The 15404-nt window shown below is 41.6% G+C and overlaps 2 protein-coding genes across 2 annotated transcripts; one reads left to right on the forward strand and one right to left on the reverse strand.

Annotated features, from left to right (window-relative positions):
- Positions 1-423: 423 nt before the first annotated feature.
- On the reverse strand, positions 424-3526 carry CKLF (chemokine like factor). The gene is made up of 4 exons (XM_061345961.1): positions 3351-3526; positions 3004-3162; positions 1967-2062; positions 424-555 (listed from the first exon to the last, which is right to left on the reverse strand). The coding sequence occupies exons 1-4, from the start codon at positions 3417-3419 to the stop codon at positions 454-456; spliced, it is 426 nt and encodes a 141-aa protein (XP_061201945.1). The 5' UTR covers positions 3420-3526; the 3' UTR covers positions 424-453.
- A 36-nt stretch (positions 3527-3562) lies between these two features.
- Positions 3563-14747, forward strand: TK2 (thymidine kinase 2). The gene is made up of 10 exons (XM_061345958.1): positions 3563-3743; positions 4613-4650; positions 5103-5177; positions 6537-6590; positions 8955-9044; positions 10524-10597; positions 12347-12435; positions 12723-12802; positions 14067-14147; positions 14544-14747. The coding sequence occupies exons 1-10, from the start codon at positions 3578-3580 to the stop codon at positions 14640-14642; spliced, it is 846 nt and encodes a 281-aa protein (XP_061201942.1). The 5' UTR covers positions 3563-3577; the 3' UTR covers positions 14643-14747.
- The last annotated feature ends 657 nt before the right edge of the window (positions 14748-15404 follow it).

The following is a 15404-nucleotide window of genomic DNA, read 5'->3' on the forward strand; positions in this document are numbered from 1 at the left end:
AGCTATCCTGAACACGAACGGTAAAGCTGAGGGATCAAAACGCCTCGGCAAGGAAACATTCAACGGGCTTAAGGAGCCGTCGGGAGGGAGGCGAGGAGCGCAGCAAGGGGCGGGGGGGGGGGTCCCTTCGTGCCCCCCCCCAATCTGTTCCCAACAGTGTTTACTGGCACATTAAATATTTCCTTTAAGTATGCTTAATAAATAAATGTTAAATAATGCACGTAAGCCCATGTATATATTCTTTTTTATTACAGAAAGACAAGCGTAAAATTAATCTTCATTCAGGTAAAAGTTAACCTTCAAACACGTAAGAATGTAATTAAGCTTACAAAACAGGAGAATTTTCTGTGAAGTTTATATTTGTGAACAAAGGTGAACACATAAAAATACAAATTCTTTAAAAAATAACAGTAAACCAGTCACCAGTGGAGAAATCGTTCTTTTACTAAAATGTTATTTGGCAGGATCATTCCTTTCTCTTCGTCCACCAAAGCTAATCTTCCACAAAACAACTGCATCCACACCACAGAGAATAAGCAATATAAACCCAAACACCTATAAAAATAATAATAGTGTTAGTTTCCACATTGAATATCTTTCACTGTAGTGACTCATCTACCATTCCTCAAAGCAGCAGTAGATACATCTTTCTAACCTGGTTCTGGTATAATCTAAATATATGTGAGATTCCAGACAGCTGATAAGTAACATCTATATTTAAACCCCATCAGCCTTTCATGCAGCAGTTCACAACCTGGCTTTGCCCAAAGTCTATGTGAAGCCCTGGAGGTCAGGAGTTCTCTCTGAAAACTGCAAGATGCCAGACGGTGCTTTTATCCAAAATGAAAACTTTTGTGTCTTCAAGGATGCCTAATTAATGGTATTGGTCTGGAGAAAATGCAGCATTTCTAAAAGCAAGCCTACTGGGAAAAAAAATAGCACTCTTCTTCTCTGAAACTCTGAATGGCAAACATTCCAAATTGAAAATATACACGTATTTTAAAAATACACATGGAAGATATCAGATGTTCTCCCCAAATTTTTTTCCAAGCTACTTGCTCAGTCTCCTGCTTCCAACTTAACTTCACAACTGACAATATAAATTATATCCTAGCACTTATCAGGAAGTCTCCTTTCTGCTCAGGATGGCATGGTCAGCGAGAACATCAGCCCTCCCTCTCACCAAGTCTCTTAAGCTGATTTTGAAAAACTCCTGAGGCAAGTTCTGGGTTTCTGATGGTGGCTTGTCACATTTGAGCTTTTCTTGTACTTCAGAAAACTTATGTACTTTCAAAACTGAGGGCCTCCCCCTTTTTGTTTCTTAATGTTAATTATATTTGATTTGAATTAAAAATTACAGTTGCTTAAACTATTAAAACTGATTTGATCTTAAGTACACAAAAATCTTATCGTTTGAAAAAAAACCAAATCCCTTTTCAACTTCCAGGATTTCTCAGTTTGTGTCAGAAAAAATAATAACACACGTCAGGAGGGAGGTACCAGCATGCCTGTTAAAAAAAGTTTCCACCCTTTTTTAACAGGAGTGTCGGAATTTCTTCTGGAATAGTGTAACTAAATGGGATAGTCCTAAAAGAGCTACAGGTTCTCCCACTGAGGGTCGATGGGATATCTATTCCATACTGCAAGATGTGGAAGCAAATATCAGTTACTCCAATTAGTTAGACTCTAGCAGTATTCAGTGTTGGTACTTCTCAATAGCAACTCCCAAGTCTAGTAATATCTTTAAGTTATGTGTGATTTTAAGATTATCTTTTTAGTGAGATTCAATGTAGTGAGATCTAGTGAGATTAACATTTTTAGTAAGATTGAACATGTCTTTACTGTTGTTTTAGTATGTTCTTCCACAACCGTTATTTTTATGGTCTTACCACAACAGAAGGATACCAAGACGTTCAAATCCTGCCCACTTTAAGAACTGAAATGCCTTAACAATGTTGCTACTTACACCTCCTGCCACTGTCGCCTTGCTGGTCTCGACTACTACTGCAAACAAGGACACAACGAGGAGGAACACTGCTGCAATCATCGAGTTAAAAATATCCTGAAACAGCCAGCGGAAGCAAAATATTTATTCTGAAATACACACCTGAAGAACATGAACAGCGCCCAGTTCTTTTACAGATTATCAAAAATCGCTGATTTGCTACAACAGTGGAATTAGAGATACCCATGTAAGATCGACAGTGACACCCAGTGGTTTGATGTCAGAAAGAACGTTTGTGATGAAACTTAACTCATTTTACCTTTCTGGTTTGTTTTTTTTTTTTTTTTTTTTCCAGTCAAATTTATGCTACTTGGCTACACTTGATAGACTAGCAAATATTTCAGTGAAAGTGTATGGTTAATTTGTGGAGTGAAAGATGAAAATACAGTATTACAAAGCTAAGCAGATGATGCTAACTGCAAGAGGGACTGCTAGCGCACAGAAGCCAACTGCTGAGAAATCAGTGTGAAAGAACCTCTAGGAAAAACTGCATCAACAACAGTGGAACTCAGGTTTGCTCCAACTTTACGGCAATGGTGCCTGAGATAGCTGACTACAACCCTTAGAATGAGGCTGAGCACTGGGGTTGTTCAGAAGGCTCCAGGGAGACCTTAATGTGGCTTCCAGTACCTAAATGGGACAAGAAATGTGGAGAGGGGCTTTTGACAAGGGCATACAGGGCCAGGACAAGGTGGAGTGGCTTTAAACTGACAGCAGGAAGATTCAGATTAGACATTAGGCATTAGCTCTTCCCTGTGAGGATGCTGAGGCGCTGGCTCAAGTTGTCCAGAGAAGCTGTGGCTGCCCTACAGTGTTCAAGGCCAGGTCGGACGGGGCTTGCAGCAACCTTGTCTAGGGGAAAGTGTCCCTGCCTGTGGCAAGGGCGTTGGAACTAGGGTGAGTTTTAAGGGCCCTGCCAACCGAAACCGTTCTACGATTCTGTGCATAGGCCATCACCGGGGTGAGATCCCTTTATTTCGGGGCCCGCCAGTACTCACGGCCAGAGGCCAGAACAGGCACGTCATCTTTTTATCGAGCTTCAGCAAGTACAGGAGGAAGCACAGCGTCGTGATCACCACCTCCATGCCGGCCAGCGACGTGTACATCCCGCGGGCGCGGGCCCCCAAGAAGCAGCAGAACATCCCCCACGCCAACAGCTGCGGGGACACAGGAAGACTACCGTGTCTGTGTACGGGTGCATGTCCTACCACTGTGCCAATCCCCGCCCGTACCCTTGAGCCCCTCGGGCCATCCCCGCCCTCTCGGGAGTGCAGGACCCCGCGGATAGGCCCGCCCCGCTCCGCTCCGCCCCGCTCCGCTCCCCTCCCCTCCCCGCAGCTCTTACGATGCGGGCGATCTTAACGGCGCCCCGCGGGGAGCGGTGGAAGGCTCTGTCCAGCTCCACCAGCGCCATGGCTGCCGCCCCCCGCAGCACCCGCACCCCTCCTCTGGGGACGTGGATAGGGCTAGAGCCGGCTCCGCCCTGGCGCACCCCTGGCGGCGGAAGTGAGCGCGCAACGGCCGGAAGCGGTTGTGCTGGGGCAGTGCCGGGGCCGGCAAGAGGGATGGGCGATGTGGCGGTTGGGCGCGGCCTGGGCGCGGCCCGGTGCACTGCACGGGGCCTGGGGCCGGGGTAGCGGCGCGGCCTGGGCAGCCTGGGCGGGCGGAGCGGCCGCGAGCTCCTCGACGGGCGGCCTGGCGTTGCGCTCCCGGCCCGGTCCGAGCGGCGCTGGCGGCTGTAAGTTCGCGTGCGGGGGGCCGGGCCCGCGGGTCGGGGCAGCGGTGGGACCCTGCTAGACAGGGAGGTGCGGGAGCGGCCGGGGGGGAGGCGACAGCTGCTCCCCGCGCAACGACCTGGGCCGTGGCCACCCGAACGGCAGCCAGAGGTGGCGGCGGCGGCGAAGGGGATGGAGAGAGGGCTCAGAGGTCAGCGCTCTTAAATCCGTCAGCAGCGGGGACACGGGTGTGAAGAACCACCGCATCTCGTAAGGGGGTGGAGCACCCCCCCCCCCCCTTCTTTGTAGCCTGTCCAAACTTTACGGCTTCTTGCATGTCGTGGCCTTGATAGGCTTTGTAGGCCCTCATTGGCAGCGTTGGGGAACCAAACCCACCTTTGTTGTCTGTTTTGTTTTGTTAAGGGTCTCCCTGTGTATACTTTATATAGGCAGTTTTGGGATGTAAGGCATCTAAATTACGTGGCTTGGAGGTGTGTTTGCATCTTCATGCTTGCCCAGTGTTGTAGCCAAGCCTTGCACCACAGCTGGTATTTCCAAAACTCACTGTTTTTTTCCACCAGTGTAAACTAACTGAGGAGCAGTAAGTGTAAGAGAACTCTGAAGGAGCATAGGCACTCTCCATTTGACTCCTTGTAGTGTTAAGGACAACAGAGAACTTAAGGTAAACCCGTGGCCGTGTATGCTTAACATGTCAATTGCGTGACCCCGTGATTACCCAGATCCTTAGAAGACTGGTAATTTGGCGAAAATTTATATTAAGCAATAGGGAGCCTAAAAAGCTCATGGAGGGTCTGACATTAAGAGGCTTGGTATAGCTTAAAGTTACAAAGAGCTCCTTCTTATTTGTAACTCCTGTTTATTTCCAATCTAGATAAACACCTGATAAAAGAAGATGGTAGGAAAACAGTTGTGAGTATTTGTTTTACTTGGGGTGTTCAGGTGGTGGGTCTGACGCTGGATCTTACCTGGCACAAGGCTGTGGTTGCTGTGTTCTGTGAACTGCAGTACAGTCATGAGGGATTTGTGTCAGTGCATGCTGTTGTGTAGGGACAGGTGTCGACTGAAAATAGATGATGTATCTTATGCATTAAGCTGTCTGTTTAATGGATGCTGAAATTACAACTTCAGTTGGCACTTATTTTAAGTTGAACGAAGTTGAACGTGAAGTGTTGCAGTCTCGGAGGTGAGTTGTGGCAGACAGTGTGGGGTAGCAGCAGACCACCGATGACCCTCTGAAGTTCTGGGGGGCTGGGAAGACCAAATGTCTTTGTATGAAGTAATCGAATTGCATTATAGGGAAATAGTGTGCTTGATGTGGAAATGATAACACATTTTTTAACAGTGATACTCTTTTTCATCAGGTATGTGTTGAGGGGAACATTGCGAGTGGAAAAACAACGTGCCTGGATTATTTTGCACAAACTACTAACATTGAGGTACTGCGTGTGCATTTCATTGTCTTTATGTACACATCATTAAGCAGCTGCTTGTCTTGACAAAATTGACGGTTAGAAATGTTTTCCTTTGCTGGGCTAACAGAGCAGTAGGCTGTAAACCAGTGCACAGACTGGTGCCTGCTCTGCAACTACAGACAGTCAAACTGTAGAAGAGAAATTCAGATCATTGTACTTTAGAGTACAAGATGCCCAAGTATCAGTAAAACCAGTGGATTAGAGGTTGTACCTCTGTAACAGCAGCCCATGTTTGCTGGGCACATTTAGGTGTGCTTGTTTGTTCTTTCATCTCACATCTTAGATACATCATGTAATAAGCAAAGAAGTAATGATGTGAAAATTCTGATGTCATGTAATGGAGATCCCAGTAAATGAATGGCTTTTTGAAAAATGAAAAATCTGTTGATTTTTTTTTTTTTCTGGAGATTTCTTAGACTGGTATGGTATTTGATTTCATATGCTTAGAGCAAGATGAGGGGAAGGGCAGTTTCCCTGTATTTTAGACAAAATCAGGATCAGACCTTAGTGAGGTATTGCCTTTGTGGATATCAGGTAGATATTCCCTGGCAAGCCTGGGAACCCACTGATAAAAAGTCTAGGCTTCCTCATAGAAATGCTGGGTTGCCTAATGTTATTTGTTAATTGAACAGGAATGATCCTTATGGGTAAGGATAAACCCAAAACGTAGCAAAGTTTAATTTGGTTATAGTGCAACATTTTTTAAAAAGCCAGTGAACTCCCAGGCTTACCAGCTTCTCTTAGGCCTGGCTCTGCAGTGTTATTGGAGTTTGAACCAGGTAAGTCTGTTGTGATTTTACCTATTCAAGGTAGAAGCTTTTCTGATCAATTTCATAAAAGTTTTGAGTACATTTTGTTTGTTAGATCACAAAAATAAAATGAGAAGTACTATGATAGCATTCTCATCCTCTTTTCCTTTGCTGATTTTTCTCTGAGAAAATAATTTGTGAGGAAATGAACCAGGCATTGAAGTCCGTTCAGGACTCAGCTGTCATTCCTTCCCTTACATGGGAGTTATTTTGAAAAAGTGAAATTACATCCAGGCTCATTAGGTAATTAATCCAGTGTTTTATTTTGGCTGTTTAGAAATGCTGAAAAGAAATTGTATATTGATATTTCTCTATTTTTAAACAGTGATCATTATTGCTTTTTGTATTAGGGGATTCCGTGCTGCTTTCTGAAGAGGGATGAGCTTTCTAATACAATACTGAATACTGTGACTTACTGAACAAATATTCATTAAAATAGTTGTAGGTCTGTAGGGTCAAATTAAGTATTTTGAATCTAAACCATGTTTAATATGGAATAATTATTTTTAACAAGGTTTTGACAGAACCGGTGGCAAAGTGGAGGAATGTTCGTGGTCATAATATCCTGGTAAGTCACAGGAGTTGTTTCTGCAATTATAATTACTATTGTTTTAGAAAGACGTGCATGAAGACTTCTTATTGATCAGCAGAGCTGTTATGAAAGGTGTGGTCATAAACTCATACAACAAAAGATCTGTTTTAGTGATTAAGACATGCATCTAATTGCAATATTGCATATAAAATGTGTTTTCATCAAGGACTGGGTCTTCTATTTTGTATGAGCTGAAGAAATTCACAGAAAGGTAAGTCCTGAGTGTGATAGTTGTTTCTGAATCTCACTGTGCCTATTCCAGAGAAGGGAAGAAGGTCACTTGGAAAATGAGGGGTGAATGTGACAGGTTGATACTGTTTGCCTGCTGAAGATCAGGAAGATTCAGTCCTGTGAGGTGTCAGGAGCTTCTGATGTCTTGTGGGTGGTCATTATTTCTTGGAAGTGTTCCCCACAGCTATGTCCGTGTGTCACAGCTGTGCTTGGGGACAGCTGTCAGAGCTCTGGATACATCTGCAGATCTGCTTCTGCTGGGGTGGTAGAAGTGGTTTCTGATGTCAGTCTTTGCTGCTTGTGTGGTCATTTCTATTGCAAAAATCTCATTGCTGGCTGAGATGGGTGTCTGCTCAAGCTCATGTGGAATTTGCTGTCAATGCAGTTGTGTGGATACACCCCAAACCACACATAGAATCATAGAATAGTTATGGTTGGAAAGGACCTTAAGATCATCAAGTTCCAACCCCCCTGCCATGGGCAGGGACACTTCACTCTAAACCATATCACCCAAGGCCTCGTCCAGCCTGGCCTTGAACACTGCCAGGGATGGAGCATTCACAACCTCCTTGGGCAACCTATTCCAGTGCCTCACCACCCTTACAGGAAAGAATTTCCTCCTTATATCCAATCTAAACTTCCCCTGTTTTAAGTTTTAACCCATTACCCCTTGTCCTATCACTACAGTCCCTAATGAAGAGTCCATCCCCAGAATCCCTATAGGCCCCATTCAGATACTGGAAGGCTGCTATGAGGTCTCCACACAGCCTTCTCTTCTCAAGGCTGAACAGCCCCAACTTTCTCAGCCTATCTGCTCCAGTCCCCTGATCATCCTTGTGGCCCTCCTCTGGACTTGTTCCAACAGTTCCATGTGCTTTTTATGTTGAGGACACCAGAACTGCACACAGTACTCCAAGTGAGGTCTCAATGAGAGCAGAATAAAGGGGCAGGATCACCTCCTTCAACCTGCTGGTCACACTCCCTTTGATGCAGCCCAGGATACAGTTGGCTTTCTGGGCTGCGAGCACACACTGAAGCCGGCTCTTGTTCATTTTCTCATTGACCAACACCCCCAAGTCCTTCTCCGCAGGGCTGCTCTGAATCTCTTCTCTGCCCAGCCTGTAGCTGTGCCTGGGATTGCTCCAACCCAGGTGTAGAACCTTGCACTTGGCATGGTTAAACTTCATGAGGTTGGCATCAGCCCACCTCACAAGCATGTCAAGGTCCCTCTGGATGGCATTGCTTCCCTCCAGCGTATCAGCTGATGTATTTGATATATAGGATAGGTCCTTCAGAAAAGTAAGTTCTCCCTACTAGAAGCTGCTGATGTTTTACTCTCTTCTTATTAGTAAAGGGATGGGGCATGCTTAGATGTGTCACACATTATCATAGCAATCTGCACACTTCAGAATGTTCTCTCATTCTGATCTTGGGTAGGGAGAAAAGGAGGAGGTCAGGTCTATGGACCGAAGCCATGCTCCTCACTTAAAGCTTGTCACCTCAGCAAAACAGGCAATGAATGATGCTTTGAGTCGGATCTTTTTCTCTGCTTTGCAGGATAGACTGTTGCTTGTAAATGTATATGTGTGTGCAATTGCAGTGATCAAGAAGTGGAAGATACAAGAACTGCTTTGAGGATGATTTGGGAAGAACAGGTGTCTGTGTTAAAAGACACCTTTTCTGAGGCCCAGACCATACTCACATTCATTTCTGGATGGCCTCAGTATAATGGGAGTCTGTCAGTGTGCAAGAACAGAGTAGCAGATAAGTTTGGGTTTTTTTTAATTACTGAACATATTTGAACTGTCTCAAATGAGCTCTACCTTGGTCCTGACCATTCCAGGTGCAGAAACTAATTCCTGTTGACTTCAGAGAGCATTCCAAACACCCCACTTAGGCATCCTAAGGACCAGGACCATAACTCTTGCATCAGCGTTGTGGAGAGCAATTGATATTTAATTCTTGTCAAACCTGATGTCAGGTGTTTCAGTGCACTTCTTTTAGCAGTTCTGTTGTAGAGCAAAAGCTTACCGAATACTGAACTTCACTTTTTTTGCTGTTTGACCTAACGAAAGTGTCTGCCTCTCTCACTTCCATCTCTAACCCCAGGGCTTAATGTACCAAGATGCATCAAGATGGGGGATAACGTTACAGACTTACATACAGCTTACGATGCTGGAGCAGCATACCAGACCAATGGTAAATAAACTTATTTTTATTTAAAAAAACAATTAGATGTGATTATGAGTAATAAATATTTTTAACCTTGTATCCAAAAGTCAGCATGCTGTTTGTGTTCTTTCCTTATTTCCTGCAGACAGTATGAATTTTTATAGTGCAAAGGCATTGTTGATACACTCAACATATGCTCCAGGGGTGAAACATCTGCCTCCTGCCTGCTTAGAACTTTCACTTGCCCAAACAAATACCGCTTTTTTTAGTACCAGCCTTACGAGCTAGACTTACACAGATGCCTTCTGTCATTACACATCAGTGTCCTATCTGTAATTGGCATCTATGTAAATTGAGCTCAGATCTTTGGGAAACATTAGGTAATCTTAAAGATAGTGCTAGTATTCATTCTGCTGCTCTCTCCTGTCTACCACAAATTTAGTCATAGTGCCTTGTGTTTATCCAAAACACTTCCATTAAATTGTATACTTTTTTTTTTCTTTCCCAAATGGTTTGCATCGTTTTTTTCTTGTATTTTTTTTTTTAGTTACTCTGTATCTACTTTCACATGCTACCTTTTCATCAAGATCAGTTCATTTCTCTTTCCTTCAAACATCTTTTGTTACATTCTGTGCTAAATCTTCCATTCCCGGATTACAAGATCTGATTCTAGGTGGCATGCTGATATCTCGGTGATTGTTCTTGTATTATATTTTCTGAGTTTATGTCAAGGCAGACTTTCAAAAGTACCACACAATAGTGATACTGCATGTATAATCATTAACTTTTTGGATGAGGTGTTTTCCAAGACAGATGTCATTCTGCTACAGAAGTTCATTCAGAAATTTCTGGGGATTGCCCTGTGTTTCAGTCTGAGCTTTGCTGTCCTTTGTCACTTGAACTTTGCTGGAGCAGTGTTGCATGATAATTAACATGCAGAATACCTGATTCGAAGTAGCTATGCTAGGGTTACCTTGCTCTGTAGGGGCCAGAGAGTGTCAGAGAAGTCTCTCTTCTCCATATGAAGCACTGTTTGAACACATGCAAGACTGACTAAGGCCAGTGGTTTGTCAGATGCAATTACTTCCGTAGAAAGTTCTGTTTCTTGGTACAGTTATCCTGATGTTAGGGCTGTGCTGTTGACACAGGAGCACACTTGAAGGTGGCAATGATTCAGGTAGCAACCATTCCTGACTCTCTGCAAATTCTAAATGGATTGCTGCTTTTTTATGTACTCCTAGTTAACCTCAGCTGAAACTTACCTTTGAAACTCGCGTATGAGTAATAGATTCGTTTTGTAGGTGGTTAATAATCCAGTGACCATAAGGAAGATTAAGAAAACCTGCTTTGTGTTCTTCTGACCCTCTCAGTAAATTTGTTTATCACAGGATCTGGAGGAACTGAGAATGTTGTGTATTTCATAGTGTAAAGGACATGATGTGCAGTAGAAGCCTGAAAAGAAACAAACATGCTGAAAAATGCAGATTGTCAAGTTTTATTTCCTAGATATCCCCCGTAAGAATGATGGAGCGATCAGTTCACAGTGCAAGATATATTTTTGTAGAAAATTTGTATCGAAGGTACAGTATATAGTCTTTACTTTCTTGAATTAATTAAATATATATATAATTGACTGATGATGTCTTTGGTAATCTAAGTGGAGTGTGAGATCTGTCAGTTCTGTGTTGGAGTGGCAGTGTGTTTTGTACAGTGTGTGCTACCCACTGGTAGAATAAATGGGCCAGGCGAGAGCCTTCTTCAGAAGAGCTCTTGTGTACAGAGAACATCTTGCTATTCAGAACACCATTTCTTGAAATTATCTTTTCTCCAGCTGAACGCAAAAACTCCAGCTCTCTGAATGCTTAAATCAGAGACACAATGAATAGGAAAAAAGCATGAGGATACATAGAACAGCACTGTAGGAGGAGACAACTACATAGCGTTATCCAACCCAGCATCCAGGACTGGCATTCCGTGCAAGCAGGAACTTGAGTGACAAGCAGGAAATTGAGTCCCATGCTATTGCTCAGAATCAGGATTCCTAGGCTCAAAATAAACTGCAAACCTTATAGGCCACTGAGTAAAGAAAGCACAAGAGCTGTTTGTCTCTAAATGTTGCCTCCTGAATTGGGTCCTTGCCCCCAGGTGTGCTTGGGCCAGAGGCAGAGCAATCAGGCCTGACTGTGAGAGAAGACTGTGGCCTGAAATAGATAAAGCATTTATTACCTGTCTGATGTATAAATCGCCCATTCCATACCAACTAAGATAGTGCAGTAATCAGTAGTGCTTGCTTGTGGTTTTTTTTGTTTGTTTGTTTTTGTTTTGTTTATAATGCTGAGCTTCTGTTGAGAAGTGCATATAACAGACTTGTTTTAATGGATTTTTCAGGGGTTTTCAGGGACAAAACCAGTTTCTTGCCCCCCAGGGAGAATGGCTGCATGCCACAAGGTGGTATCCATGCTACATAAGCTGCTAGTCTGTTACTGGAACTGATTTGAAAGTTGAGAGAAACACTGTGAGATGGGAGGCAAACTTTAGAGACATCATTTATCCCAGTCTGTACGCAGTGGAAGTGTACTGCAATCTCATTCTCATTTTTAATTACTGATTCTTAATACATCCTCTCTAGACTCCCTTTTACCTAAGTTGGGTTTTTTATTATTCTTACTAACTCTGTGACAGTTGTCTCCAATATTGTCTATGCTTGTCTCAATACTGAGTTCACATTAAGCATGTTGAATATTTCACTACTCTTTCCACAAGTATTTTTTACAGTTGGAGTAAATTTTGTTTACCTGATATCATTATTTTTCACTGGTCTTTACTGTGGCTCCTGCAATGAATTGTCAGTGCTGTTCTGTTTAAATCAAGCCTTTCTGGTTTTGTGACAGTCACTCCAGTAGCTCAGATCTGTTTGAAATGATCTTCATGTAAAGAACTCAAGCAGTAAATACCATTGACACTCATTTGTTGTTCTTGTATAAATGTCAGTGTGAGTCATGTTTTTCTTCTTAGTCACCAGATAATAATTTCTTAACTGTTAATGAAAATAATGTTTGTAACTGTTAAAAATAGAAACATTGTGTTAGTGAGGTTTTTTTTGTTTTGTGCTTTTTGTTTGTTTGTTTTTGTTTAAGCAAAAAGATTTGGTCTTTTTATTGTATAAACTATGATTTGTGAAGCTTTCAGTTTGGGCGGGCGTAATATTGCTCATGTTTTCATTTCACGTATGGTGAATTTGGAGTAATTCTAGTCAGGTGAAAAAAAAATTAGTTTAGGTTTGATCTGTGTGTGCTGTTCAGTGAGTGGTGGCTTTTATATTTTTTCAGCGGAAAAATGCCAGAGGTGGATTATGTTGTCCTAAGTGAATGGTTTGACTGGATCCAGAACAACACTGATGTTTCGGTTGATTTGATAGGTAAAATTCTGATGGGATCTGGAGGAGCATGTTTGTGGATGGGTTTCCTTCCTGGGAGAAAAAATAATTCTTGTTTTTTGGTTCATAAATAATCACATTATTCAATATAATGGTGCTTGCAGTGTGTGGCATCACAACAGCATGAATTAGTGGATGGTTCATGGATTGATTAACAGTAATGCCAAAGGGGAGGTTCAGTGATGGTACCCAAGTCAGGATTCTTCCCTGAAGTTTCTTTGCTTTTAAAGCTGATCACATGAACATAACTATAATTTTTGTCGTGACAGTTTATTTGCAGACTTCTCCTGAAGTTTGTTATGAGAGGTTAAAGAGAAGATGCAGAGAAGAGGAAAAGCTCATTCCTCTGGTAAGGAGTTCCTTCAATATACGTGGTTACAATGAGCGTTAGAACCATAATTATTCCAATCTAAATACTAAAATCACTTCCTGAGTGTACTGCCAAAATGTGGTGCAGCTGTTTCCACTGCAAACTAAAACTTCTAACTAAAACTAACTCTATTAAAAAAAAAAAAAAAAAAATGCACACTGACTTTCTCAAGTGTTTTGTTTTAGTGATGTGTACCATATCTGACTGTGTAGGTGCAGTATTAATCTACTGTTAATCTTCTCTAAGATGTAAAAAAAGCAGTTGCTTTAGTATCATTAAATGGCATAAAAGCACCCAGCTGAAGCACAGATACCCGTGCGTGCAGATACTAAAGATCTATGTGGGCATTTTCTGTGGTCTGCTGTTACCAGGATGTTTATGGATGAAAAGAGTCTCTGCTTGTGTCTGTAAAGAAGAAACTTCTTGAAAATTGTTAGTGTGGGAATCTGCTTTAAAATAAACTGGTAACTGAATGATCACTTTCGGTGTCACAGTTTACAGAATGTCCCTTCATTAAACAAGAAGCCTAACTAGAAATAAACGTAGTTACCTTTGCAGTCCACAGTAGGTCTTCTGTTTCTCCAGTGTCAGGTAGTTCAGTAGAAGCAATTGTCAACTGAAGATACATGCAAAGAGCTAAATTTTGGGCCATGTAAAGTTTTGCGTTGGAGGATAATCCTTGCTGTAATGGATTTGAGGAGACATTGTGTTACTTTGCAGCTCTGCTGAGGAGTGTGGGGGAAAAATTATTAATAAAAATGTTAATTGGTCTCCTTTAAAAAAAACCCAGACTAATAGTTGATGAAAGGCAGAAGTGCTTTTAGAGGAAATTGAGTCAGTTAGGAAGAAGTGATTGGGGATTTTAAGGAAATACATTGATACAGAAAATGCCTTCAGTACATATTCTTTGCAGTCTTGCCCTTTTTGGCCTTCTCTTTGTTGTACATTTCTCTGTAAAATCTTGACCGACACTGTACCTCTTGGAGAGAAATAAGTTTCTTGATCTTAAAAGGAGCTGAGAGCCCTGTACTCCTGTAAGCTGTGTCTTTGAGGTTCTTCATGGTGTGAAACCTTATACTGGAAGTTAATTTTTCTCAGAAACCTTGTGATGCTTTTTATTTTTGCTAGTGGAAATATCTGATACAGGCTTTTACATATAGTTCTTCACTACTTACCAAAGGTATAAAAATTGCAATGTGTGTTTCTTCCCTGGGCTTATGTGTTATTTGAATGACTTTTTTAGGAGTATTTTGAAGCTATTCATCAGCTCTATGAAGAGTGGCTCATTAAACATACACTATTTGAAGTTTCCTGCCCAGTGCTTGTGAGTATTATTTAAATTATAAACAGTTAACGCATATGGAAGGTTGTATTCTTCAGATATCAAGTGTTATTTAGTGGCAAAAGTAACTATATCTGCTTTACTAATAACCTTTGGAGAATGAAAACTTCAGAAAAATGTTTATAGCTATCCATAATGTATAGCATGGAAGTCTAGTCTTCAGTCACTTTGGAATTTAAGGGTCTGTTCACTATGATTATTTGCAGGATCAGATGTGTAGCTTTTCAATGAATGCCCAATTCTGAGCAGAATGCTAACTGGACAGATCTCTAGGAGTGTATCTCTTTGGCATCAGTTGTAGTCCTGTTCTGTTTTGCTCAAAACTAATCATGTTTTATGGTGTAAATTATTTCTAATGCTTATTTTCTTCTTTTCAAGGTTATTGGAGCTGATCATGACATGCAGAAAATGATAGAGAAGTATGAAGAAAACAGGGACCAGATACTAAACCCATCTAATATGCAACACCATTTATAGAAGTCTGCAGTTGCTGTATTTTAAAAAACATGTTTATGAAGTCTGCTTTAAGGGCAATTTTGAGTATTATAAATATTTCTAAATATAATGGGGTTTGCTTTTGAATTACACTTTGTGGAATGTTCAGTGGACTTAGTGCTGTGAAATGTTCAGATACAAGTCATAAACAGGGTATAAGTTAATTCTCTTTCATGTTTTCAGGTTCTCCATCAGCTTTACTGTGTCAGTTTTACTCAGCTAAAATGTCAGTTTTCTCCCATTTACCACTTCATTGCTGCTTCCTATAAGTAACCAAATATTCTTCTTTTTTGATCCCCAAAGACAACTCTATAATTTGAAAGAAACAGTTCCATACAAGAAGTGGGATGTCCTTTTTTATTATTAGTGGAAGCAAATGAAGTTTCGAGTTAAAGCATCAAGTTAAAGTAGCTTTGTTAAATAGGTTTTTTCAGGTTGAAATAGGGGGTCTTAGTCTAATCCTACCTATGCTAGTGCAGTTTCATTGAATTCAGTAAATTTCTTCTGCTTTGCATGAAATCACAACATAGTTGTTCTGAAGATGACTATGCAGTAGTATAGTCCCACTGAATTCAGTGGCAAAAAAAGCGTAAGTTTTCAGAAGTGATTGCAGAGTAGCTCTGAGGCTTTTTTTTTAAAAAGGCTAATTTCTGTCTGGTGCTCATGGAATCACTGGCCCTGCTATGGCTTAGTTAAGAGTAGTTAAAATAGAAGTGTGTTTGTTGTTCTTTTAAAATGGTTATA

The sequence above is a fragment of the Neopsephotus bourkii genome, unplaced genomic scaffold (assembly GCF_033783945.1).
Source record: "Neopsephotus bourkii isolate Nb327-2 ecotype Australia unplaced genomic scaffold, CSIRO-AGI_Nbou_v1 NB_245, whole genome shotgun sequence".
Classification (NCBI taxonomy): domain Eukaryota; kingdom Metazoa; phylum Chordata; class Aves; order Psittaciformes; family Psittacidae; genus Neopsephotus; species Neopsephotus bourkii.